Source organism: Bos indicus x Bos taurus, chromosome 21 (assembly GCF_003369695.1).
Source record: "Bos indicus x Bos taurus breed Angus x Brahman F1 hybrid chromosome 21, Bos_hybrid_MaternalHap_v2.0, whole genome shotgun sequence".
NCBI lineage: Eukaryota > Metazoa > Chordata > Mammalia > Artiodactyla > Bovidae > Bos > Bos indicus x Bos taurus.
The window spans coordinates 45,808,535-45,835,702 of NC_040096.1; the positions used below are offsets into that span (position 1 = coordinate 45,808,535).

The 27,168-nt window shown below is 35.2% G+C and overlaps 1 protein-coding gene across 9 annotated transcripts in view; it reads right to left on the minus strand.

The window, feature by feature from the left end:
- Positions 1-27,168, minus strand: part of RALGAPA1 (Ral GTPase activating protein catalytic alpha subunit 1) — a 211,631-nt gene that overhangs the window by 90,165 nt on the left and 94,298 nt on the right. For 5 of the 9 annotated variants that reach the window (XM_027521471.1, XM_027521470.1, XM_027521474.1 and 2 more), the window contains 11 exons: positions 25,825-25,965; positions 16,528-18,069; positions 14,669-14,793; positions 13,503-13,719; positions 12,052-12,228; positions 9,902-10,054; positions 6,603-6,796; positions 6,261-6,359; positions 5,102-5,257; positions 3,658-3,786; positions 2,194-2,319 (listed from right to left, as the gene is read on the minus strand). In XM_027521471.1, the coding sequence (XP_027377272.1) occupies positions 2,194-2,319; positions 3,658-3,786; positions 5,102-5,257; positions 6,261-6,359; positions 6,603-6,796; positions 9,902-10,054; positions 12,052-12,228; positions 13,503-13,719; positions 14,669-14,793; positions 16,528-18,069; positions 25,825-25,965 (3,059 nt within the window). The remainder of the gene's footprint in view (positions 1-2,193; positions 2,320-3,657; positions 3,787-5,101; positions 5,258-6,260; positions 6,360-6,602; positions 6,797-9,901; positions 10,055-12,051; positions 12,229-13,502; positions 13,720-14,668; positions 14,794-16,527; positions 18,070-25,824; positions 25,966-27,168) is intronic. The other 4 variants (XM_027521477.1, XM_027521478.1, XM_027521476.1 and 1 more) reach the window with 3 other exon arrangements.

Genomic DNA, 27,168 nt, shown 5'->3' on the forward strand with positions numbered 1-27,168 from the left:
TCTTTGCTTTTTAATACACTGTCTAGGTTTGTCACAGCTTTCCTTCCAAGGAGCGTTTTTTAATTTTATGGCTGCAGTCACTATCCAAAGTGATTCTGGAGCCTAGGAAAACAAAATCTGTTACTGCTTCCACTTTTTCCCTTCTATTTGCTATAAAGTGATGGGACCAGAGGACATGACCTTGGTTTTTTGAATGTTGTGTTTTAGGCCAGCTTTTTTTCCCCCTGATTAGAAAAGCAATAATATGTTCACTATAAAGGTAATTAAAGCAGACGTAATAGGTAAAAGGTATGAACATCTTTTTAAACTTTTCAAAACTTTGAGAATTATCATTTAAAAGCAAGCTTCTTCTTTAAAAATTATAAACCATGATAATGTGTGAATTTGGGGAGAAGGGCCAGTTAATAGTTAATGTGTTTTTTAAAAATCATTCAATTAGAGGTTTTCAATGGCTAAGTCAAATATCTTTCTTGGTAAATGTCACATTGCACTTCAAAATATTTTCAATTATCTTTTGATATTGATTTCTAACATAATTCTGCAGTGATAAGAGAATAGATTCTGTATGATTTGAACACCATTAGGCCATGAAATTTTTTTATCTTGTTTTATGTCCCTGAATATGTGCCAGTGTCTCCTGGCTTATAGTCTATAGAAACTGGAATAGAATTTGTATTTCATTCACTAAAGATTTATCGCATATACAGAACTGTAAGGTCCTTAAGAGGAGTGAACTTCTACTTACCTTTGTGAATGTAGCATCTAGCCCAATGGCTAGGAATTAATAAGTAGGTGGAAGTTACCTATTGTTTAAACCCTAGAGCTTTCTATGTAAGCTCTTTCCTCTCTGTCCACGGAATTCTCCAGGCAATAATACTGGAGTGGGTAGCCATTCCCTTCTCCAGGGGATCTTCCTGACCCAGGAATCAAACCAGGTCTCCTGCATTGCAGGTGGATTCTTTACCATCTGAGCCACCAGGGAAGCCCCTCTATGTAATAGTGTTATTATTATTATTTTTTAAATCACTTCAAGCATTACTTCCTATACAATGGCCAACAAAGTAAAAGGCCACTCAGTTCATGCAAATCACATATAGTAGGCTAAGCTAAGCTCAAACAAACTCAAAACTGCCTAAGAACACTGAAGCTCTTAACTTATTTTTGATTTTCAGAATCTTCTGAAAGTAGAAACCAAAGCCATTACATCCCTAAAGAGTAAAGGTCAATTTGTATAATTTCAATCAAGTATCATTGCAAATTCACATCAGCCCCTACGATTTTATGTTTCCGTGAAGTTCACTTGTCTAAAAAATGCCTGAGTATATTCTCCATGCCAAGCATCATGGTAAGCTTGAGGATGTAGCAGTAACTAAGACCTTGGTGTTTATTTGTCTATAAATCAGACACTGAAAAATAACAAGTGTGATAAAGAAAAATAAAGGTGGTATGGAAAGTATATGCAATACTCCAGACGAAAATTTGTCTTAAAATTTTTTTCAGAGAAAGCACATGTGTTTTGAAAAAGTCATCAGCATGACTCTCAAGGAGACAGAATGCTACTGTCTTGTCCCTTCTTTATTCTCTTTTTCCTTCTAATTCTAGGGCCAACTCAGCTCACAGAGACCATTTGGCAATTACTATAACAAGCACAACTTCTTAGGACTGTTAAACCCACAGGAATTTAGAGAGGTTTATTATCTGGGGAAACAATTGCATGGTCACTTCAATTTTGTATCATGTCTGGTTTAAGCCTATTAATACTTCAGGCACGTGGGATCCCCACCCCAATTCCACAGTTTCCTAGAGCAGAAAAGAATATTCCTTTACACTGTTTGATTCATCACCTTGGCAAACTAGAAGGAGAGAGTCAAATGTGCAGGCCGAGTACCATCAATCTTAGAAGCCTTATATTAGCAGCATTATATCTGACTCAGGATTTCAATAAATGTTCAGTGAGTGAATGAATGAATCCTAAGATAATGACACGTAAGTGGGTTCAATAGTGAGAAAATGTTTCCAGAGTAGTTACAAATAAAAAAGGCTATGCTCCTAATGAACATTCTAGCCTTTGTGTCTGAGGGGTACAGCTGGCTAATGCTCTTTAACAATTGTGTGGCTTTCTAGAGGAAAATAAAGAATACAAATTTTCCTGAATATACTGCTATGATTATAAATTAGTCTCTGACTTCTTACCTTAACATCTGTAAATTGAGACACAGCAATATCAGGGATGTTGGGATGGAGAGCAGGCAGTTCACAATACAAGTTGGGAAAGCAAACCAAAGATCCCAGAAGAACTTGTGCTTCCACTCTTGGTGCCTATGTATCAGATTTTAAAAATCTTTAACTTATCAGAAAAATTACTTTATTACCTAATCAGATTATACGGGGAAGTCAGAAAGAATTCAAAAAGGAAAGGGGAACACAAAAAGTGTAGGTTTCACCTATACTTTCCACATAAACTACTGTTATTCTCAATAAATGCAATGAACAAACAGAGCTTTCCTTAAGAGCAGCTAAAAAGCAGAAATGTGGCTGCAGCTAATGAGTATGTAGACAGGAATACAGTTTTAGCTAACAGCATAAAATTACCCTAATTTCAAGGAAAAATATCCTTTCATTTTAAAGGCAACTTACGCATTGTAATAGATTGTTCTAATGAGTAGAAGACTCAATGTCTCTGTATTACATCTGTAACAACCTAAGGATGAATAAAGTAACTAGGAATGAAAATGTTCACTGTATCTTCAAGAAACAGGCACTAGTCTAGATGAGTTTTATGATTTGTACATGATAAAAACACTACCTACACTACTTAATAAAAACAAAATTAAAAATTATGCTTGGACTGAAGATAAAGGTAACTTTTCATTTTTTCTCTTTAGCTATATTAAGCTATTTCTTAAGTATCAGCACTGAATGTTTATTTTTCTTCTTCTGCCTACTTGCATGCCCACGAACCATCAACATCCACCTACTGATACAATGCTTTACTTAACTTACTAAAATACCTACACATTGATGGCATGTTTAAGCACACCTAACAAAAATGCTAAAACAAATCTATTAGAAATTTAAAACATCTTCTATATACATAAAACAAGAATCTATCTCCAAAAGGGTTTCCTTATGTTAATAAATGCTGTAACAGAAGTGATGGAGTATTCTAATTTTCAACAAAATAACTCATTTCATATTTAAAACATAATCTAGATTTACGGATACAAGGCCAGAGGCATAATGGAACATGGTAGGCTCACAACCACTATCTCAGTTAAAAATCAATTTTACTACAAAAGTGGAAAAAAAAAAACTAGATTAGCTATGGGTTTTCTTTAAAGCTGGACAATAAAATTGGGAATACTTGTTCAGGTATGTGGGGCATAATGGAAGGTACAACTAGAATGCAACTGTAAGTAAGAAAGGCAACACCTAATTAAATTACTCTGTAATCTGTCTAGGGATGGGGGAATTAACAAAAGGAAGATGATATGTGTGGGATCTAAAATGAGACTCAATTCTAATTAAATTATATATTTTCCTGAATATTAACTTGTCATATTTTATCAACAATGGCTCTTCCTTTGTTGCTTTGTTAGCTGCATCTTGGTTAACTGCTGTTTGTTATATTATGAAGGATAGGAAATAAAAACTTACATTGAGAAAAGCTGAAGAAGCCACTCTACCAGCTGCTACAATAAAATCCATAATAAGCATTGTGGCACCAGGCAAACCAAGTGAGAAAAATTGAGGTGAGCAGTGCTTGATGATTGTATTGACAATATCCTTAGGAATAAAGAGAGAAGGAGAAAAAAAAAAATTACAAATGTAATTCTGAGTATCAGCTAATCAATATCCTTAAATACAGATAAGATATGAAATAATAAAACAAGTAATAACTATAAGTGCTTGCCTAATAGGAAAGACTAATTTTAATTCTTCCAAATAATCCATGCTTAGTACATATTTCATCAAAGGAAAGTAAACTTAAAACACTTTTTTTTTTTTAACTGACATCAACCCTGGAGAGTCAGTTAGAAGGCTCTTCACTTCACAGGGTTAAAAATCTAAGGCCCATGTGTTGTAAAACTTAACTGCAGAGTAGTTTCCTCCTACCTCCTACTTGCTTCCATGAGACCACTTTGATGTCTGAAGCTGCATGACCTGCTATGTGGCAACTTGGAAAATTCTTTTTTAGAAAAACTGAAGCCCTTTGATGATCGACATCTAGCCTCAAAAATCTAGACTTAGGTATTCTTGAGGGAATATTCTTAACATGGTTATTCATTCATTTTGCCTTTGGAATTTACCATGAGATGAAGTGCACCAGGTTGTATTACTCAATCCAATTTACCTTAAATGAAGCTCTTTATCCATAATTAAGAGTGTAGGGTAAAACACTAATTATTTCAAAGTAACACAAGAAGTTTTTTCACTTTTCAGAAAGATATCATCTTTATATAATAATGCTCCTAAAACTGCAAGTGATGTACTGAGTCTTAGAATAGGAAAAAAAACTTCTGATCACTGCATGACTAGCTGAGCAAATCCTAAGTCTTAAGTGCTAGCTATGTGTGTGCTTCATCACTCAATCATGTCCAACTCTTTGTGATCCCATGGACTGTAGCCCGCCAGGCTCCTTTGTCCATGAGGTTTCTCAGGCAAGAATGATGGACTGGGTTGCCACTTCCTTGTCTATGGGATCTTCTGACCCAGGGATCAAATTCGCCATCTCCTGTGTCTCCTGCATTGCAGGTGGATTCCTTACCCGTTGAGCTATAGGGGAAGCCCTAAGCATGCGTGTGTGTGCACTTAGTCATATACTAGGACATTAAAGGAAGATGCTCTCAATGTAAGCAAAGGATGGTTCTTCAAAAACAAACTAGTTGGTATAACACTAGAAGAAACATGCACTTAATAATCAAGTTAATCTCTCAATTACAATAGCTTGTTTTGAAACCATTTTTCAGGATAAATGATGTTATAAATAGGAGAAATCCATAAATAAATCACTCACATAAAGGAATGCTTTTTTTTAAGTCTTGAAAGTCAAGAGTTAAACAGATTCAAGAATCAAAAATAAAGTCATAAAGCAATTTACCTGATCAATATGAAGTAATCCACAATGCATTATATTGTAGAAATGTGTTAGAAAATCTCTATTTGGAGAAACATCTTGTCTTCTTTTCATTGTATTACAAATAAGTTTATAGGCATGTAATTTACCTTGTTTATATTTATCAGTTAACATGGTTGCCTACAATTAAAAGATGTTGTTTTCAATACTCAAAACCAAATACTATTTGTTAAATACTGAAGCAACTGAATACAATAAGCAATATATTCGTTTTCATTTATTCCTGTGTTGGCCCATTTTCTTTATTGAACCAAATATCAGAATTACTAGAATTATCTTTATTACTAAAATTATACAATGTAGGTGTGAATAACTATACACCGTTTCACTTAGGGAAATGCACCAAACATATCAAATAATACCTAAAAGAATCAGTTCCTTAAAAGTACATAGCATACTCTAACAGAAAATTGAGGTTTACATTTCATTTAAATATAATAACATAATTTTCTATATTTTTATTTCAGTAATAAAAGTGATGCATGCTAAATAATAATTTTGCTAGGTCCACTCCTCTCTGCTGCTGCTGAGTCACTTCAGTCGTGTCCGACTCTGTGTGACCCCATAGATGGCAGCCCACCAGGATGCCCTGTCCCTGGGACTTTCCAGGCAAGAACACTGGAGTGGGTTGCCATTTCCTTCTCCAATGCATGAAAGTGAAAAGTGAAAGTGAAATCGCTCAGTCGTGTCCGACCCTCAGCGACCCCATGGACTGCAGCCTTCCAGACTCCTCCATCCATGGGATTTTCCAGGCAAGAGTACTGGAGTGGGGGGCCATTGCCTTCTCCGCCACTCCTCTCTATATAACCCCTAATGGCTAGTTAAAAACTAAGTGCTTTACAGGGAACTATATTCAATATCCTATGATAAACTGTAATGGAAAACTACATGAAAAACAATGTGTCACACACATAACTGAATCACTTTACTATACGGTAGAAATTAACACAACATTGTAAATCAACTATACTTCAATGAAACAAATTTTTAAAATGCAAAACACAAAACAAAATTAAGTGTTCTAGAAGACTACACAACAGTCTTCTCTCTCTCAAATGTTTAAGACTACATACTTATTTACTAAATGCAATTTTTAAGTTAATATTTTATATATTAAACTTACCTTAAAAAGCCAAGGTGTAAGAATTCTCAGTGGAGGAATTAAAACCGGTGGAGAAGGGGAGGTCAGGTTATCAGTTGAAATGCCAAGATTATCTCTAATCTGTAATTTTCAAATAAAACACAACAAATCTATGATATGAAAAGTGTTCTCTTTTCTGGTTTACCTTATCTTAAACCTGAGATCTAGTTCCTACCACCAACTACATATTCAATCATGGTTAAGGCATCAGTCTGTAGTAGGGGACTGGGGAGGCAGTGTTATCTTAGGCTTTTTCTATACTTCTTAATACTTTATATTTCTTTCCTTCTCCCTTTTTAGCTTTTGCTTATTTTTTTTTTTTACCTTAGCTAGATTCTGCCAAAGTTCACATAGGTAATCAAAAACTTGAGCATGTATTTCAGGATCCATAATAGCGTTGACATCTCCCAAAATACCCAGCATCCTTCGCCACATTACAGTAGCAACATCAGCATGCCATCCTGTAAGAGTGCCCCCTGCCATCACACTACAGCATTCAGATGGAAATTCACTGATTTCTATAGAAAAAAATAATATACAAGTGTCAGTAATTTTCCAGAGAATTGATCAAAAAAATACATAGGAGTCAAATTAATAATCTTAAATATCTACAAAAGTGAATAAGAGAAATGTCAATATGTCTTAGTGTTATTTTTTTCCTGGTAAGGTCAAAACCTCACTAGTTTGTAATTCCTTATTATGACAATATGGGCTTCCCTCAAAGCTCAGCTGGTAAAGAGTCCGCCTGCAATGCGGGAGACCTGGGTTCGATCCCTGGGTTGGGAAGATCTCCTGGAGAAGGGAAAGGATACCCATTCCAGTATTCTAGCCTGGAGAAATCCATGGACTGTATAGTCCATGGAACTGCAAAGAGTCAGATACAACTGAGCGACTTTCACTTTCACTTATTACGACAATAATTACTTCTTCAATAGAGCTTCTATCTAAATTTACCTAAGGAGAAAATGACACAGATACAAGATAGAGAAATTTATGTTTTGAAATAAGGATCTTATTTATAAGTACGTACTCTCTCTTTCATCTAATAGCTATTTCAAGTTACCTCATCAAATGTAACAGCAAATCTCAGGCTGAAGGCAAATCCTGTAGGAAACAAGTCTTCCTAAGCTTGTTTCTTTGTAATTAAAACTTCTAAAGAATAACACTTCTGTATTTCACAATTAAGTCAGGTCTAGCATCAAAAGTCAGAGAAGGCAATGGCACCCCACTCCAGTACTCTTGCCTGGAGAATCCCAGGGACGGAGGAGCCTGGTTGGCTGCTGTCGATGGGGTCGCCCAGAGTTGGACATGACTGAAGTGACTTAGCAGCAGCAGCAGCAAAAGGGATTATCACAATGGCATGAAAAAAACCCATAATCTAAAATCTTCATAATTAAATTTCTTTTATTAATATTGGCATGATTATATATAAGACCTACAGGTAACCTAGGGTCCTAGTCTAATTTCTGTCACTAATTATGTGTTATACTGTGTAAGTTATTCAATAATCTCACTAAGACTACAGCTCATCTGTAAAATAGATGGTTTAGGTAGGTATCATTATAGATCTCCTCCAGCTTAAAAAAAGTCATTATCCTATGCAATGTATATAATGGAAAATGTAAAATCATTAGAAAGTCAGTGAAGGTTTTTCCTGCTTGATAATATCTCAATGTACTGATAATCTACAAAATCATATGTAGTAGACATATATCCTTTATGCTTAATGTTTAACTTTTTCCTCTTTGCATGTAGTGTGCAGTAACTGAGTATATTATTAAAAAGTTACTAAACAATCTTCCATAATAATAAAAACAGGCTTCTAGTGTAAATTCACTAAAATGAAATTTCTTAAAAAAACTAGTTAATCATCACTGTTAACATCTTCTCTGTTCTACAGAACCTTCATAATATAGTGATAAATCAACCGATTTATAACTATGAAGGATATAATTGGAACAACTGAGGATAACTGACTATAGACTAAAATTGTAGTAATACATCAATGTTAAATATCCTGAATGTGGCCCTTATTTTTCAGGAAGTGTATACTTATTCTTAGGACATAGTTGAAGTGTTTAGATGTAAAGAGTCTAATACTTGCTCTTACATGGCTCAGAAAAAAAAGCACAGGTACGGTGGAGGTGGTGGTGGGTGGGTGGGTGTGTGTGTGTGTGTGGGTGTGTGTATACAGAAAAAGATACAGAAAATATTAACAACTGGTAAATTTATCTGAAAGATTTATGGGCATTCATTTTATTACTCTTGCAACTTTTCTATCAGTTTGAAATTTTTTCCAAATGTTGTGGGAAAAATAAAAACCAAAAAGCCAAAAAACTGCAGGCCAAGAGGAGGAAAGAAAAGGTCAGAAATAATCTATTGATACAAACCAGAAAATGAGGGCTATGTAATTACAGGGTAATTGGGAATTAAGAGTATGAGTACCTTAAAAAAAGCAGGAGGGTGGGGGAGTGGGGAAAGGAAGAAGCAGGGAGGTGGGGAGTGAGGAGAAGAGGAAGCAGGGAGGTGAGGATGGGGAGAGGAGGAAGCAGGGAGGTGGTGATGGGGAGAGGAGGAAGCAGGGAGGTGGAGATAAGAAGAAGAGGAAGCAGGGAGGAGGGGAATGGGGAGAGGAGGAAGCAGGGAGGTGGGGATGGGGAGAGGGGGAAGCAGGGAGGTGGGGATGGGGGAAGGAGGAAGCAGGGAGGTGGGGATGGGGAGAGGAGGAAGCAGGGAGGTGAGGACGGGGACAGGAGAAAGCAGGGAGGTGGAGATAAGAAGAAGAGGAAGCAGGGAGGAGGGGAATGGGGAGAGGAGGAAGCAGGGAGAGGATGGGGAGAGGAGGAAGCAGGGAGGTGGGGATGGGGAGAGGAGGAAGCAGGGAAGAGGGGATGGGGAGAGGAGGAAGCAGGGAGGTGGGGATGGGGAGAGGCGGAAGCAGGGAGGTGGGGATGAGGAGAGGAAGAAGCAGAGAGGAGGGGAATGGGGAGAGGAGGAAGCAGGGAGGAGAGGATGGGGAGAGGAGGAAGCAGGGAGGTGGGGATGGGGAGAGGAGGAAGCAGGGAGGTGGGGATGGGGAGAGGAGGAAGCAGGGAGTGGGGGACTGGGGAGAGGGAGAAGTCATGTGGTTTTAAACTTCTTCCTTTGGCCAAAGAGTAAATTTGCTGCACCACCAATTAAAACTAGTATTTTATATTATTCATTATAAATATTTTATCAACTGTGTCCTTGGAAAAAGTTTTTAGCATATTCCCAAAATGATTTTTTATCCTGATGCTTGTTACTTCATATAGGGCACAGCAAAAATAACTTTTTATTAACTTTCAGTTTCTAAGGCATCCCAGTCACTTTTAAACATTTGCTTAAGCATAAAAATACTTCATTTGGACTGCCTACTTTATAATAAAATATCAAATAACAAAAATCAGCATGTAAATATCTTTAAGGGCAGGGAAAAAAATGTTACAGCAATAAATTTCCCAAAGACAGAACAATTCAAGACTTATAATACTTATATAACATATAAAAAATACATAATCAAATTTAAGATGCATTATTCAAGATCTCCTGACACTAATGCTCCCAAAAGAATAAATGGCAAAGATCTAATTTTTAAATATTGCCTAGGTCATCTGGTGTCTGAAGAACAGAGTGGTGGAGCTTTTCATCGAGCTGTAGATCCTTCTGTTCCATGTGATCTATATTTAGTGTGGAAGGAGAAGGTGTCTGTGACCTGGATCCCAGAGCTGAATGGACTGGAGAGGCACTTTCTGAACCTGTAAATATAATTTCATAAAATTACCATAAAGAGTATATTTAATACCCTCAACCTAAGAGGTAATGCTTAAAAGCCCAATAAAACACAAACTGAAAATATCAAAAGATAAAATAGATTACAAACTGGGTGAAGAATTCAATAAAATCATGATACTGTACAAGATTCATATCTAGCAGTCTCATTCCATGTCTACCTTGGGACTAGTGTGGAATGAGAACTGGATTAGCAGTTACTACTAACAGGGACCATCAGTGAAAGCAAGAATGTCTACTCCCATTCCCGGTCCAGCTACAGAAACTCTGGTACCCACCACTACTTTATTTCATTTACTTCAGGCTTGACACGATTCAGAAGAGAAACTTCCTTATTGCTATATGCCACTACCACTGCTAGCTTCAACATTTTTCATTTAAAAGCATATTTTTGAGAGCCAGCTATGGTTTTGCAAATGTAAGCATTTAATTTTTTTTTAATTGCTGAGTACAATTTCAATGAATACTGAATGAATGCATTACAATTTGATAATTTATTCACTGCTGCTGCTGCTGCTGCTAAGTCGCTTCAGTCGTGTCCGACTCTGTGCAACCCCATAGACGGCAGCCCACCAGGCTCCCCTATCCCTGGGATTCTCCAGACAAGAACACTGGAGTGGGTTGCCATTTCCTTCTCCAATACATGAAAGTGAAAAAATAAAGTGAAGTCACTCAGTCGTGTCCGACTCCTAGCGACCCCATGGACTGCAGCCCACCAGGCCCCTCCGTCCATGGGATTTTCCAGGCAAGAGTACTGGAATGGGTAATTTATTCACTAGTTAATGGATATCTGGACTATTTTCAATTTAGCTTCTATGAATAATGCTGTTATGAATGTTCACATACAAACAACTGAAATAAATACCTAGGGATGCTCATATAGTAAATGTATTGTTTAATTTTAAAAGATATTACCATGCTTTTGCAGTGGCCATATCACTTTGTGCTCCAATTAGTAATGTATTTGCAGGTGCTTCACACTCTGTTTAACATTGGTACTGTCAGGGTTTTTTTTTTTCACTTGAGCTGATTTATTATGTGTATAGTGGTATCTCATGGATTTTATTTATATTCCCTGATTACTAGTAATGTTGAGTATCTTCTCATCTAAATTTATGTTTCAGGACAACTAAAGTAAAAGGTATTATTGTAAAATAAGAACTTTTTCTAGTATTTCTCTTTCAGTAGTAATTTAAATTCTCCAACAATCAAATTGTGGATCCAACCTAACTGGCTCCTGTCTTCCACTCAGCCCTCATTCTGCAGTGGGCAGATATTTCACCTATCATCCATCAAAAGGGCATCAAACTACAGTGGGAACCAGAGTGAATTTGGATAAGACAGTGGAACTCTTGAATATGGGTCACAGGCTGCTCAGGCTTCCTCTGGTCATGGTACTACTCTTGGAATAAAGTGACACCTTTCATGACTCAATTTCTTGGACCCCACGTGTCATATGATTGTCAGGTTTAACCACACATAAAAAGTTGCTGAAATTCATAATTGACTATATAAATACAGAGTATTAGTACAAACAGTTTCTTTTTGGCGGTGTGGTTTATCTTTTCAATAATATTTTACCAAAGAAATCTACAAAAATCTAGGCTTATTCTGAAAATCAATGAAAAAGATAAAGTGCAGTACCCCTTAACATTTTCTGGTTATTTATTTAAAAATTGCTGCAAGAAATGCTCTGGTGCAAACATCTATAAAATTTGCATATGATATTAAGAGTTCATAGAGTTCCCCAAAGCTTATCCATGTGGACTCCAGGTCAAGTGACTCTTAACATAATGTTTTTCTTTTTTATCCTCTCCATTGTTACATAAAGATGAGTGGAAAAAAAAATAACACTTAAATAGTAATAAGTAATAAATAAAATCTATCAAATAAAAGCCTGCAAAAGTTCTTTGGTGGCTTAAAAAAATGCATTTAAGGAATACATTCCCTTGAGTAACTTTACCAGTAACCGTTGCAACATCAGTACAGAAAGCTTGTTGATTAAGACTGCTTGTTTCCGAGTCGATGTGTAGTGTGGTTAGACTAGCCACCTCTTGCTCTTCAGCACTCTGATAATGGCCAGAACCTGAATCCATGTCAGCAGAGGATGCATTCCCAGTATCCGCTCCAAAACCAAAATCTACAGGAAGACGACAAGCTAGTGAACAGACATTCTGATTACATAACAAAAATATTTACGAGAGAGACAGAGCTACTTTATCAAAATAATTAAATATGAACATCCCCCCTAAATCTACTTCATATTTACATACCGTTCAGGCAAGTATAAACAATGTTAACACTTTGAAGTTTATAATTAGAAACAAATTTTTAAAGATCTTCAGAGCCTATTATTAACAAAAATAATGATAAAAGGACAGAAACACAATCATCACTATTCTTATCCATGTTTTCTTGTAGATGGAAATACAGCTAACTGCTTTTCAAGTTTTAGAATCTCTAGAACAGTGATATGTATCATAAAAATGGCACATATGTGGTAAAAGTAATTTTTCTCTTAAAACTCATTTCCAGTCCAAGATTAAAGTAGTATATAATCCATGAGGGCAAGAAATATAATTCTCCAATGAATCTCCCAGCTCTTCATAAACTTAGTTCCCAAGATTTTGACTCTCTTCTTTTAAATGTTGGTATCCTTCACTGACTGCCAAGTAGAATACAGAATTATAGCAGAAAAGCTATATGGTAGTAATACAGCACCAAGTAACATCACTGATGTCACTTTAACATGAAATGATTATTCAAGTAAAGTTCTGGGTAATGTAACATTGAATGTAACTGTACTGAACATACTGAAGCCTTGCCCGTAACTAGATGTTAAGTGTTAGTCACTCAGTCGTGTCTGACTTTTTGCGATCCCAGGGACTAGAGCCCACCTGGCTCTTCTGTCCATGGGATTCTCCAGGCAAAAATACTAGAGTGGGTGGCCATTCCCTTCTCCAGATCTCAACCCAGCAATTGAACCCGGGTCTCCTGCATTGCAGACAGATTTTTTTACTGTCTGAGACACCAGAGAAGCCCCATGACTAGACAGTGGTCCCCCCAAATGACCGCATAAAATAGTCCCTCTCATAAGCATGACTGTCCCTTATTCTAACACCAAGTCCATCCTAATTTTTCTGTCTTCTATGTTTCTGGTCTTAAGATACCATTTGTTTTATGAAAGAAAAGTTTTTTTTTTTTTTTTAATGTCTTTAGTTGGCAAAACAAAGTAGTTTCAACTTGAAGTGATTCCCCAAAAATCCTTACAGTTTCACTGAAAATGAAATCAAAATACATGTATAGGAACCAACATTAGAGAGGAAGGTGATGGTATATAATCTATAAGTCAGTCTCGAACAGAAAACAAGTTAACAAAAAACCATATTGCTCAAGCAGTAAAAAGATACTTGCTGTCAAATTTTCGGCCATCATATTGGAAAGCGCTGAAAGAATCCGAATGACTATCTGAGCTGATAAGATCACTGCTCCCTGCACTGGCAGGAGAAGTCCATTCTGAGGGTACACCTGGGTCATCAATAGGACGCATCTGGTTTTGCTTATTTAGAATATCAGGAAGGTCTTTGGGAATTTCGAGGCTACCTGGACTACTTCCTCTTCGTGTCATAGTCTAAAAGAAAAATTTTACCGTTAAAAAAATTGTTTTTAATTCTCATGAAGCATCTGAAATCTTTAGTTTCCAAGATAATCATGATAATAAATAATGAAATTTAGGGCATGAAGCGGGGGGGGGGAAGGGACACTAACTGAAGAGTCTACGTTAACTGTATGGAACCAGAGCCTGAAGCACTGCTGGTCTGCCTAAATCAAAGAGTCAAATATCATACGGTGCTGGGCCTGAGATTCTGAAGACCTAAAAGGATCCACGGAGTGAATATTAAGAAATTCAAACGGAAAAAACAGAGGCCAATGGAAGAGGAAGTTCCCTGGTGGTCCAGTGGTTAGGACTTGTGGTTTCCACTGCAGGGGGCCCAGATTCCATCCCTGGTTGGTGAACTAAGATCCTGCAAGCTGTGCAGTGTAGCCAAAATAAAGAAAAATTTAAGAAGAAAGGAAAATGTAATGGAGCTACAGACTTTCTGAAGACAGCAGAAATCCAAGTGAAATAGTTTTCTTTTTTAAAAAAGCAACTCCACATATGTTTATTTATATAATTTCACATATATTTATATTTAAAATTGTGGGAATTGGGCCAGAAGACCTCTACTGTTATCTTTCCTGCTGAGGGCTGGCAGCAGGCCTCAGAGCACCCTAAGAGCAAAGACGAAAAACAAAGAGCTAGCAAGGTAGTGGCTTATAATGCAGTAGCTGAGCAAACAGGTATACCAGTCTTTCACTCTGGTCAAAACTAAAAGGCTGCTTGTTTTATGTCTTTGGATAAGGAATATAAAAATATAATTTAAAAATCTTAATTTAAAAAAAAGGCCTAAATTTGGGGTGAAGGCTGATTGGAATAAAATTATTCACATGGGTATCACACACATATATATGTAAAAGGTATGTATCTTTTAGTTTCTCTACCCTCCTCTCTAAAAACAAATAAATCAAATAACACTTACTGAGGCATTACCACTTCGAAGTCGCTCTGCTATAAACTCATCCATCAGATCAGGAACATTAGCATTGCTGCTGCCAATATCACTATTAAGAGGGGGCAGTTTTGTGCTCATGTCCTCTTTATTGACTAAAAACAAATAAACAACTATATATAGTGAGTAAAGACTTAACTACATTTCCTAAATTTAAAACAAACAAAAACAGCCACAACAAATTACCTATGCCATATCAATTATTTGCCAAACATGCATCTAAGAGTAATTTTTCTCCTTTTAGATTTAAGAATTAGTAAATTGATATGTACTTTATTTAACTAAGCAGATGTTAGTCAATCTTCAGTACAACCTTAAACAGCAAGAAAGCTTACAGATAAGCACTAGCTGGGAGTTAGGTTAATATTGTCTATAAAGAAACTGGTATATTTTTCTTTCTTCCTGTCTCTATGCTTCTATTTGGAGCCTCAATAATTTAGAAATTCATCTTCCCCAAAGAATATTTACAAGGAATATATCCCCTGAATTTTAAGTTTACATATTAATAAGTTAAAATTCTTTGATCTTGACATAATGTTGTTTCTGTTCACTACACTACAAAATCTAATTTTATTGTTTGAAGAAAAAAGATTTTCACAAAGGTTTTTCTATTAAAAAAAGTTACTTTGAATTTTTTAAGACTATACTGTGGTTTACATTAACATAGACGTTTTAAACCTTGGGAAACTGACAGAAAGTAAGATATTTACTTATTTCACTATTATGCCATTGAAAAGGAGATTTCTCCACATCCAAAGGAAATCAACACTGTTAATATTCCTAATGAACTTCAAAGCATTTCAGGTTAAGAAAATATACTGGTCAGGAACTTACTGTGAAATACCATTATCTTTATACTACTTGGCCAGGCTTTGCTAAGCTGTCAAATACTGCCCTCAAGTGGCATTAATGGCTCAGTGCAAGATGCAGCGTTCTGTTAATCATGCTAACAAAACCATGTTAAACAAATAAAATCAAAACCTACCTTACTGCTGAAAGTTAATTTTCTATAACTGTACAGTTATTTTAAATTTGAATCAAGATAAAACAGTTACCATAATCTTGCTTTCTGTAATCTGTCCATAGAGGTTCCATATCTAAATCATGATTGGCTATCATGAAACCTTTATGCACATCTAAAATCTCAGAAAAAAGAAAGTAATGATAAGTGTTTTAAGGATATGACTTGCATTCTATACAAATGAATGCAAAACTAAAAAGCCTACAGCTTATTTGGAAATGGAGTACATGAAAGTAACGAAGCACACCTTGAGGTTTAAGACATAATTTCCTCTTCAATAACAATTAACTAAAAATGGTGGTGTTCACTGTAGGACCCTGATTTCCATTATGTTATATAATGTCAAAATAATTCTCTACAAGAAAAAATAAAACTACATAAATCAGCAGTAAAAATAAATGAAACCAATTATTAAGAGCTGGGATCCTTTTAAATGTAAACTATTGGGGGAGCAAGGGAGAAAGTATTCCAACTCCTCAGTAAACTTAATTTCAAGTTCATGTAGTAAACACTAAAAACATTTGATTTGGATAGCCTTTGGAAGGTCATTAAATTTTCCTGTATCCCCTCTTCTCTATCTTGTTCAGCAGCAAAGAGGTTTAACTAAATGCTTTATAAGGGAAATTAGTAATTTAAATAAACATTTTATGCTGGGAAAAATACAGCTGGGGAAAGGCGCATGCATAACCAAACAGAGAGAAAGCAGTGACCATCCCAAAGCTTTTTGATTGCTTATAGCTTGCTTCAGTTGCATTAAGCCAAACTGGTGCTGTCTTCTCCTTTTGCGCTCTGCACAGTTAGTGCTCACCTGCAGCTTTCCTTCCAAAATAGCCCATTACATGACTGTACAGATCCCTCAGTGGAGCCTCTGGTGGCATTCTGTTCTGCCTCTGTGGGGAAACATTTGCCTTCGGCTTCGAAAGAGCATGGACAACAGTTTTATAAACGCCACCCAGGGAGCCCTGCGGTAGTCCTGCCTCGTGACTTGATGACTTAATAGTACTACGACTACCTAACTGATTAGTTGCAATTCCTTCTTTCTGTAATATGGCGGTGGGAATCTCTGTTGTTTCCTTAATTGTTTCACTGCTTGCTGATGCTGCACTAACTGTATCTAGAGGCCTGTACACACCAGGTTTTACTAGCTCTGCAGCACTGCTGGAGCTGGTGTGGGGGTTGCTGATGTTGCTATTACTACCACTAAAGCCACTGAGCTTCCGCAGTCTCATCTTCCATGGAGCCTCTTTGTTTTCCAGAGGATTATAAAACTGAACTGACTCAGTAGAAGGTCTAAAAGTAACATGAACACTATTTCGCTTTTTAGTAGCAATTTTCATGATTTTGGCTCTGTGAGTTACTGTTTCAGACAAGCTCCTTTTAGTTGGAGAAAGCTTGCTAGTGCTTGTAACATGAGGCATTCTACGGTTAACAGGTGCTTTTAGTGTAGTTTTCTTGGCATGCAAAACATGTGGGACAGTGATTTTTTCATTAATTTGCACACCCTTAACCTTTTCAGCTAGTGTTATATCTATACAGGCATCTAATTCTGTGGCTGTTTGTCTATACAGATGTTTTCTCTTTTCTTTATCACAAGGGCTACCTGAACTAGGTTCCGATGACTGTTTATCATTGTTTAGTTGTTTACATTTTTCAGAAGTTTTTGTTTTCATAAAGCTGTCTAACTGGTTGGGTGCACTAATATTTGTGAAGACAGCGGAGTTTGGTTCTTTTTGAAACTGTATGTTTTCAGGAGTTCCAACAAAAGAGGTGGTATTTTCTGATTTACTTTCCTGGTCTATGTACTCTAATTTATCTGAGGATGATCTTTCATCCTTATTTACTGCAACAGAGATCACTTCCTGTGAAGCTGCATCTTTATCTAACTCGTTTTTACTGTGACTTTCTTGGGTTTCCTTAAAATATTCTTTCAGGGAGGAAAGAAGATCATCATCTCCTTCAAGGTCAATGTACTGGATTTGTTCAAAAGCTGAATCTGCAAGTTCTACTGGATCTATTAAGTGACAGAGATGGTCATATATGCTATCACCAACTTCCAGAGAAGACTCTCTACTATGAGTATCAGTGATGTGGCTCTCAGTGGATCTAGTTATTGAAGAAGCCTCTGTGGAACTCTGCAAGCTTGGTGCATGACGGGATGAACTGTCAATGACAGGCACTGCACCTTTGGCTCGTTCAACAGTGAATGGTTCCAAGATGTCAGAAGTGCTGCTACTTCGAGGCAATGGCTGCTCCTCACTCAAAGCACCAAAAACTTCATTTCCAGTGTCTTCACTTTGCGAAAAATGTCTGACTCTAGTTGGACGAGGAAGTATTTGAGCATCATCAATATCTGTAAAAACAAAGAAAGAAAGAAAGAAAAATTATAGAGTAGAAACTATACAAATACAAAAAAATAAGTATTAATTTCAACCATTTTCTAAGCATATGCTTAAAAATAAAAAATTTTGAGTTTTTTGTAAGCTCAATGAAAGAAAATCTACAAATTTGTTTTTAAATAATGATGGGCACAAGCCAATATAGCATGTAGTATAAATGAATTAGAAAACTACCAGAATACATTTTAAAATGTTAACATGCATAGAACAAACAGTGAGGTGATGAAACATTTGGAAGTGCAATTAAAGATAGAGCTGTGCCAATAAATCAAGCAATTCAAACTTGCTATTCAATTTTTCTTAATAAAGTTTCAGGCAGAAAAAAGTAGATCTTAACACAAAAAAGCTCATCTTAGTATCCCACTACAGAAACTCCATAGGGTCTCATAATTCCTCTGTTTCCTTCTTACCAGGCAAGAAACATCACCTTTTCTTCAAATTTTGCTTATTTGACCACTTACTACACTTGGAAATCTCTATTCTCTTCCTAAAGTTCTCTTTGTCAGGAAACTAGTTATCTGTTCTACTGAGGTATTTTACTTTATTTTATTACACTATTAAAATCTATTTACCCCTACCCTGCAAAATCTATTCACCCTATCAAATAAAATTAATACACTGCTAAAAAAATTCTACTTTTTCATGTTTGACACAAACAGCATTAATTTACTAGGAACCAATCTCCTCTGCCAAACACTGGCCCACTCCATTAGGTAACCATGGAACCCTAAAAACTGCACCTACAGCTTCTTACATTTCTTTTAAAAATTACAGATTTGAGAGTCAAAATGGACATTATAGATTATTTAACTCTCCTACTGAACAAACTGAGTCCTAAAGAGAGGAAACCACTTCTCAAGTTTGAGAAGCAGGCTTAGTGTTCTATGTCATTACATTGTTTTTAGTGCCTGAAGTGATAAGTATATGATAAATTTTCAAAAATATGTACAAAATTGAAAATTACAATATGAAATACTATTTAATTGTAGAGATATATACAAATTAAAACATTTACTACTGATAAAATGTCATGTCTACAAAAACATCTTGGCATTTTACTAAAAGACATGTTCAGAAAAATACCATGAAAAAGGGACAAAGTCAAAAAGTCTGATATTGGTACTCATTAGACTTGTAATGCATAGATTAAAAGTAACAGAACTATAACTGATGAAAATGAGAAGATTTAGATCCAGAGAAAACAGTTACTTGTCCAAGATCACAGATATATTTATTGAAATGGTGCAAGATCTAAAACTTAGGTTTTCTTACTCTAGACTCTGAGAAGTAAGTTTTCTCATTTATAAAATGGGGACAGTAATTCAAAATATTCTTGTGGATCTATGTGAGGGATGAAGAGAGGCTGGTACCTCTGCTATTTCACTGATATCACTTTCTTTGTATGAGATCCAAAAGGAGCCACCTTATACTAAATTCAAATCAAGAGCAGTTTGTGATATACTAAAATTGCACTATATTCCTGAAGATATACACTGAAACTCCCAATACATGTCAAATATAAACTATCTCCTAAAGTTGAAACAACTCTTTATCATTAAGTTGAAGAGAATACTTTAAAAAAATGTTAGCTTTCTTCTTCATACACTTTACTTACAAATTCTTCTAAATGAAAAACAAAGCATTTCCGCAGAAACTTTATGATATATTGTAATACTGTAGCAGATAAGTAATGCATATTTGTGCATCTTGACAAACGCGAAGTATTTTTGGTTTGTGTCCCATAATAGGTCATAAGAACCTCTGCCAAGAGATTATATTCACCATGCACTCCAGTTTCTTCCCACAAAATGTTCTAAAAGGACTCAACAAAGAATAAAGATTACATAATTTTTCTATAAAAATTAAGAATTTTATAGTAGGAATTATTTTTTTAGCTGCAAATTTAAAATCAAAATATTAAAACCTTATTAAAATCTAACGCTGAGATTAGAAAATATATGAACTTCAGGAAAAAAGCTGAATATTAGTATTAATGTCTAGTTTCCTTTATTGATAACCTCATACTTTTTCCATTCTAAAGAAACCAATAAAGATTACTGTGAAGTTCTGTTTTTAGGCATTTCCTCCCAATCCAGTCTTCATGTTGCATGTTAGGAAATTTAGCCATTATTTCAGCTTGTTTTTCCCCTAAACTTTTGTTAGTACATATGAATATCTAAAAAACGTTCAAGTCTAAGAGGGCAAGGGCTTTGAAGAAAATGAAAATATTTTTGTAACAATAATGTACTGTTAGTAAATCTAAGTTTCAAAAAAAAGCTTTCTGAAAGTTATAAGTTTTAAAATACAGTTCTTACCCTGGCATATAACACTAATACTAATCGCATAAAATCAAAGAAGAAAGTAACTGCAGAGAGGAAATCAAAATCAGCATTTGAAATTAAGCAAAATTGCCTCTAACAAGGCTTAAAGTTTAAAGAAATAAAAAAGAATAAAAATAAAAATAAAAAAAAGAAGATAGGAGAAAAAAAAATGAGAATTTCTTTCTTTTTTGCCAAATGATAATTTTTATGAGTAAAATTCTATTTAAAAAAAAAAAGAAATAAACCTGAACCTTATTGAAGATAATGTCTAAATGACAGCTCAATCATACACAGCTGTCCGGTATTCATTGGGGACTGGTGTCCAGGAGCCCCCGTGGAAACTAAAATCCACAGACATTCAAGTTTCTTATATAAAATGGACAAGTACAATAAATACAGTTGGCTCTCCAAACCAACAGGTTTACTTGTATTCAACCAACCTTGGATATGAAGGACCGACCGTATAGTCCTTCCTACATGCACTGTTCTAAGTATCTTATGTATATTAACTCATTTAATCCTCACAATAGCCTCATGAATTAGGTGTATTATCCCCATTTTACACGTGAAGAAACTGTAAGACTTGCCTGAGGATACACAGCTAGAAGGTGGAGAGCTGGGATTTGAAGGAAGGCAAAAATTAGTCCAGGTTCTTATCTCCTGAATAATATATATTATGTATTCATGAAATAATTAAAAATTACTATTAATACATTATAAATCATTTATTTCCATAAAGCTAAGAATCTGAGGAATCAAAACTTAGGTCAACTACAAGTATTAGTAAATTATACAGAAAAACACAATGGATAAACTTTGTATTGGATTGCTGAAAATAATGGTAATAACAGGTTAAAACAGACATGGCCTTTAAAACTACTTAATTACGCTGCTTACATTTTACCTTGAACAAGTGTCTAATTAAACTAGTTCAGTCTAAAGAATAACTAACCAATGACCGAACAAAACAAGAAGAAAGTTTTTTAATAAACTTAAAAAAATAAGTGAACATTTGAGAAAATGCTTCCTATAGAGCCTAAAAAGTATTTGAAATGTCAAGTTTCACCTCTGGATTTGCTTAATGATGTTTTACTATTAAAGTGTTGGAAAATCATCTCTGGATTAAAACAGTTTTTTCTGAATGTTGTGTTTCCAAAAAGTTTTCTTTGATATTTTGAAAAGATAAGCTGTAAATGAAAGTGTAATATTAGTTTGTAACATGTTAAAAAAAAAAAAACTATTTTCACTGAAATTTACCATTTTTCAGGATTTTTTTTTTTATATTAACATGACCATATCCCCATTGTCTGAAATAGCTCTTGTCACATAGTAGGGGCTCAATAAATACTGGTAGAAGGGAAGCATATTTTTTATATTAAAAACTGCTGCTGCTGCTGCAATCGCTTCAGTCGTGTCCGACTCTGTGCGACCCCATAGACAGCAGCCCATCAGGCTACCCTGTCCCTGGGATTCTCCAGGCAAGAACACTGGAGTGGGTTGCCATTTCCTTCTCCAGTGCGTGAAAGTGAAAAGTGAAAGTGAAGTTGCTCAGTCGTGTCCAACTCTTAGCGACCCCATGGACTGGCAGCCCACCAGGCTCCTCTGTTCATGGGATTTTCCAGGCAAGAGTGCTGGAGTGGGGTGCCATTGTCTTCTCTGATATTAAAAAACTAGTAGCTGCTAACTAGTAAAATATCAAGCTAGTTTCTCAAGTATAATACTAAGATACTATTGGAAAATTTTAATAATCTCTAAAATGAGGTACAGAAAAAAGTACCCAAATCCCTTTTACCAAAGCTAAATTCTATTCCCAGTTAATCACAAACAGCAGCTATGAGTGGCAATATTTTTACAGCTCTTGAATTCATAAAATCATTTATATTAATATATGTAGACACTGATGTTATTTAGAGGCTCAAGGTTTGTTTTTTTTTTTTTTTAATTACTGAAGGAAAAGACAATGTTCCCTTATGTAATAAAAAAAAAATTTTTTTTTTTTTTTTTTGCCTATTTGGACTATAATGAAAATGTACCTTCAAGGTAAGTTAAGAATTATTATTAGTAGAGGCTAGCAAAAACTCTACATCTTTTTAAAACTAGATATTCACTTTGTAGGTAATTCAAAGCAGTATCCACATCATTAAAATCATATGAAAAGACTGAAAAGCAACAAACCAAAATAATTAATTTTAGACTACTAAAATTTAAAATACGAAACTATCATCTACTCTTACCCTTTTAATGTTGTTTCCTTGACTCAAATTCTGGAAATAGATAAATGACCAATACATTTTTTATAAGAAAATTATACAGATTTAGTGTTTGTTTGCAAACACGTTAAATAATACCATGTTTAAGTTAGCTTCAAATTTTTCTTGAGATGTACTTTTAAAAGAATTAACATAAATTATTTCAGTGAAAAAAATTCTAGTGTAATTTAGAATTACACTAGAATCTGCTGGTGTTCTAGGCGCAAAAATTGTAGAAAATTACTATCACATATTGGTGAGAAGGAATAAATTTCTTTGTGCAAAGAAGGGCCTACTTGTTTGATTAGATAGGAAATTATTCTCCTGATTAGGCAGATCTTAGGAACAAGATGGGCCATGAGACATACCATCTTCTTTCTTCTGATACTCAGAAAGTAAAAGTTGAAAGATCAAAAACATTTTGCTCTACAGTGCTCAATTCAAATAATGAAGTACTGCTAATAACCTTAGCAGTCTATGTAACATGGTTTAGACAGCCTAGAATTTAACAGCATCAAATGTGGCAAAAAAATTAGCAGTTTTGAGAACTAACTGGGAAGAAAGTGGGCCTGTAAACAATTTCAGACTAGGACAGTACTTGATTAGAAAATAGCAACAACAGTTGCAAAAGTCAATTGCCTACCATGCTTATGTTCTTTTACATGCCTTCTATCATGAAAGTATTATTTTTGGCAGTGAAAGCTAATTTACTTAAGAAAAATTATTGAGATTTCTGACTTCTCTTGCTTTTTTCAGGAAAATAAAGACTGCTAGACTGGGCTACCATATATGTAAAAGTACAATCTGGTGGTATAGGAGACACGACAGGGAAAATGTGCCTGCCCAGACACCAGCACTACCTGCAGAGCTTTAAGAAATAAAGTAAGATCTTCTGAAACCCCCAGGATATTATATCAAAACCAAAGACAGACACAAGTCTGGGAAGAAACATTTGTTCAACATCAGATGAGTTCAATGTTAAGAACTCATGTCAGTGACTGTGTCAATGCTGTTGAAATAGTTCATGGAGCTTAAGAAAAACTCTCAAAGGATATTCAGCGACTCAATTAGTTTAGTCTATCTATATAAAGTTATACCATGCAGAATCACATTTACAACAATATAGACTGAATAGTCATCTAACCCAGAATACTGGAGGAGAAAAAAGGGCTAGATAACAATAGAGTACACTGAAAACTGACAGTTCATTCTTAGAAATCATAGTATGTTAAACAAATATAAAAGAATTAAAAGGAGTGTCTTTTTGCCATGTAAGTAGTCAAGAGTATCAGGTAAATATTTTTCTGGAAAATTATACTTCTAACCAAAAGCTAGAGTGATTGTCTATGGGGTAGTTTCATTGTCTTACTGGTAAAGCAGTTATAGAAACCTCAACTCTTGTTCTTAAGATGATGCACCCAGGAAATATGAGTTCAACTAAGCCCGCTTACATCAGGGGGACAGATTAAACTATGAAAAACATAGTTCACTTGCCTTTTTAGCTTTCACTTATGTACCTCCTCTTGGTTTGGGAAAAATCTCTGATCTTACCAGGATTAGGGATGGTGGAAGGGACCTTCATGAACTTGAAATAACATTATTAATAAAAATGCACCTTCTCTCGCATAAGCCTACAGTTCATTAGGAACTAAAAGGGTACAAAGATAGGTTGTTAAAAAATAAAAATCAGTAACCTCACCAAAAGTCACAATATGAAGGAAACACTCCTAAGAAAATGATAGGAAAGCACCCAAGAATGCACAAGTAACTTTCTTTAAGCCAGCACATTTTGCATAAGTACAGCTGACTCTTGAGCAGGGCTCTGAACTGTGCTGAGCTGTATCCAACTCTGTGGCAACCCCATGGACTACAGCCTGTCAGGCTCCTCTGTCCATGGGACTTCCCAGGCAAGATTACTGGAGTGGGTTGCCATTTCCTTCTCCAGGGGATCTTCCCAACCCAGAGACTGAACCTGCCTCTCCTGCATTGGCAGGCAGATTCTTTACCGCTAAGCCACCAGGGAAGCCCTTAAGCTGTGTGGGTCCACTTATTTGTGGGTTTTTACAAATAAATTTGTACTGTATCACTACACTATGTGTGGTTGATCAAATCTGCCCATGTGAAATCACAGAAGTGGAGGGCTCATTGTAAAGTTATATATACATGGATTTTGGATAATATGGAAGGACAGCAACCTTCACTCTTGCATTGCTCAAGTACCAAGTGTATATTAAAAACAAACTTGCTTCTGTCTAAAAGACAAGGCACTATAATTCTAGTCATACAGAAAAAAAATTTTTTAAGAAAAAACTAAGCTAAGGTGGTAGAAATGACTGTGTGTGAGACAGACAGAGGGAGAGACTGACTTGAAAGTGTCACTAGGGAATTTTGGGAGTAATGGAAATATTCTATATTTTGTTTGGGGTGAAAGATGATGAGGGGTGTACAATTCTCAAATCTAATTGAAATGAACCTAGGAACTATGCATTTTATTATGTTAATTATGCCTTATTAAAGAGGAGATCATCTCAGTACTGCAGATAAAGGACCTGAGGCAGAAGTGGAAAGTTGATCACTTTCTGAGCAAAGGTTCTGAGGCTCCTTAGAAATTGGGGCTTCACAGAATGGTTTTGTTATTTGGTTTAAAAATTAGTTATTAGAATTCTATACACTATTATAAAGATTTATTCCAAAGCAACTTTTCGATTATATACTTGATTCCCCCTAGCTTAAATTTCATTACTACAGATGATGGAGAATGCACTATTTAATATTTACCATATATTCAGTCAAATGATGACATTATAAATGAAATTCTAAATATACATTACTAGTTTACCTGACCACCTGAGAAGAAAAAAAATCAGACATGAACAGAAAAAAAAAGAACCCTGGCCATTTACAGCCCCAAATATTGGTCATTGGCACAGCACTAAACTTAGCACTTCCAGAATGAACTGCAAGGATAGCATTAGAGTTCAAATAACTCAAAATGTTGATTTCTCAACCACTTTCCCAATTTCCCACACCTCCCCCAAAGAAATTAACTTTGAAGAGTTTATTTGATTAAGCAAAATTTGAAAGCAGAAGAATTAAAAAGTGAAAAAGGTGGTGCAGAAATTAGCAGAGGTGGCACTACCTGAAAGCTCATCAGAAAGGGGAGTGAGAACAATATCAGGCAAGAAGGGTTTGGAAGTATGGATCAGAACAGGAGCACTTTTAGCACTGCGTATATAGGCCGATGGCAGAGCACATTCACCAATGGATCGGCTTCTCATGGCTTTAAAAAAGGAACAGAAAGAAGTGGGGAAGGAAAAAAGAAGAGTGACTATAATGAAAGGCTTGTGTCATAGAAAAAGCAGCAACAGAGAAAACTAAAAGATACAAAGGAAGGAAATCTTAAATTAAAACATTTCAGCACGGCAAATACTGGCAAGCTGTAAGAAAAGAAATCAGAGAACACACATGACATTTCAAATGTAAATCTTTTTGTGTAAAGCAGGAAAATGATTTTTTTTGTTTTTCATTATTAGCAGTTACAATGGTATAGCATTAAAAACAGCATACACTTTAATTAGCACTATGTTCTCAAAACTAAAGACTGAAAAGTTTGTTGAACAGAAACACTGCAAAGACTCCATATCAATTGTTTCAAGAGATTTTGGGTACCATATTTGGGCATTTTTCTGAGCCACACTGAGCAACTCTTCTTAATGAAGCTGAATTCCAAGAGCAAATTCCTACTTTCATACTTTTCCCTAATAAAGTTTCAAAGTTACTCATAGGTCTTTTTTAGACAATTATATGTAATTCATAATCTAAAGGATTGAATCTCATGGTTAGTATCTGTTACTGATAGAAGAAGAATGCTTAATTACATCAGTATCTCTTATTTAAAGATAACAGTATCTAAATTTTAAAATTTTAAGTAAAAATATTTATAGAAAATAGCATTTGGAATCAGCATGAAGAATCAAGTTATTGAGAAAAATAAGTTTGTGTTTATGCAAATCTTAACTATATTACATAAAAACTTAAAAGATTAAATTAAAATTTTTCATTTGTATTTAGTTGTATTTGGTAATTTCTTAAAAGTAACCAGTTTGCAAAATTAAAGACAAATTTTGACACCCTTAGAAATAAATTAATAGTCAAGTTTATATCTCAAGTACTTTTTAACACTTAAGAGATTCTTGAATAAATGAAGGTATAAAGATTTTAAAAGATACAATATTGCATAAAATCTAGTGTAATGGTGACATAATACATATATATTTGAATGTTACCATCATTTCAAAAATCTTAGGTTTTCCTGATTATTAGAAACAGCTGGTTCCCCAATGCTTCAATCCCTTAAGTATAACAGGGCCTTTGCAATCCAACCACAATATCCACTGAAACTTGATCTCCTCCTCCTGTTATTCCATTCTACTGCCACACAGAATTTTATACCATTTCTTGAAAATTCCATGCTCTTTCACAA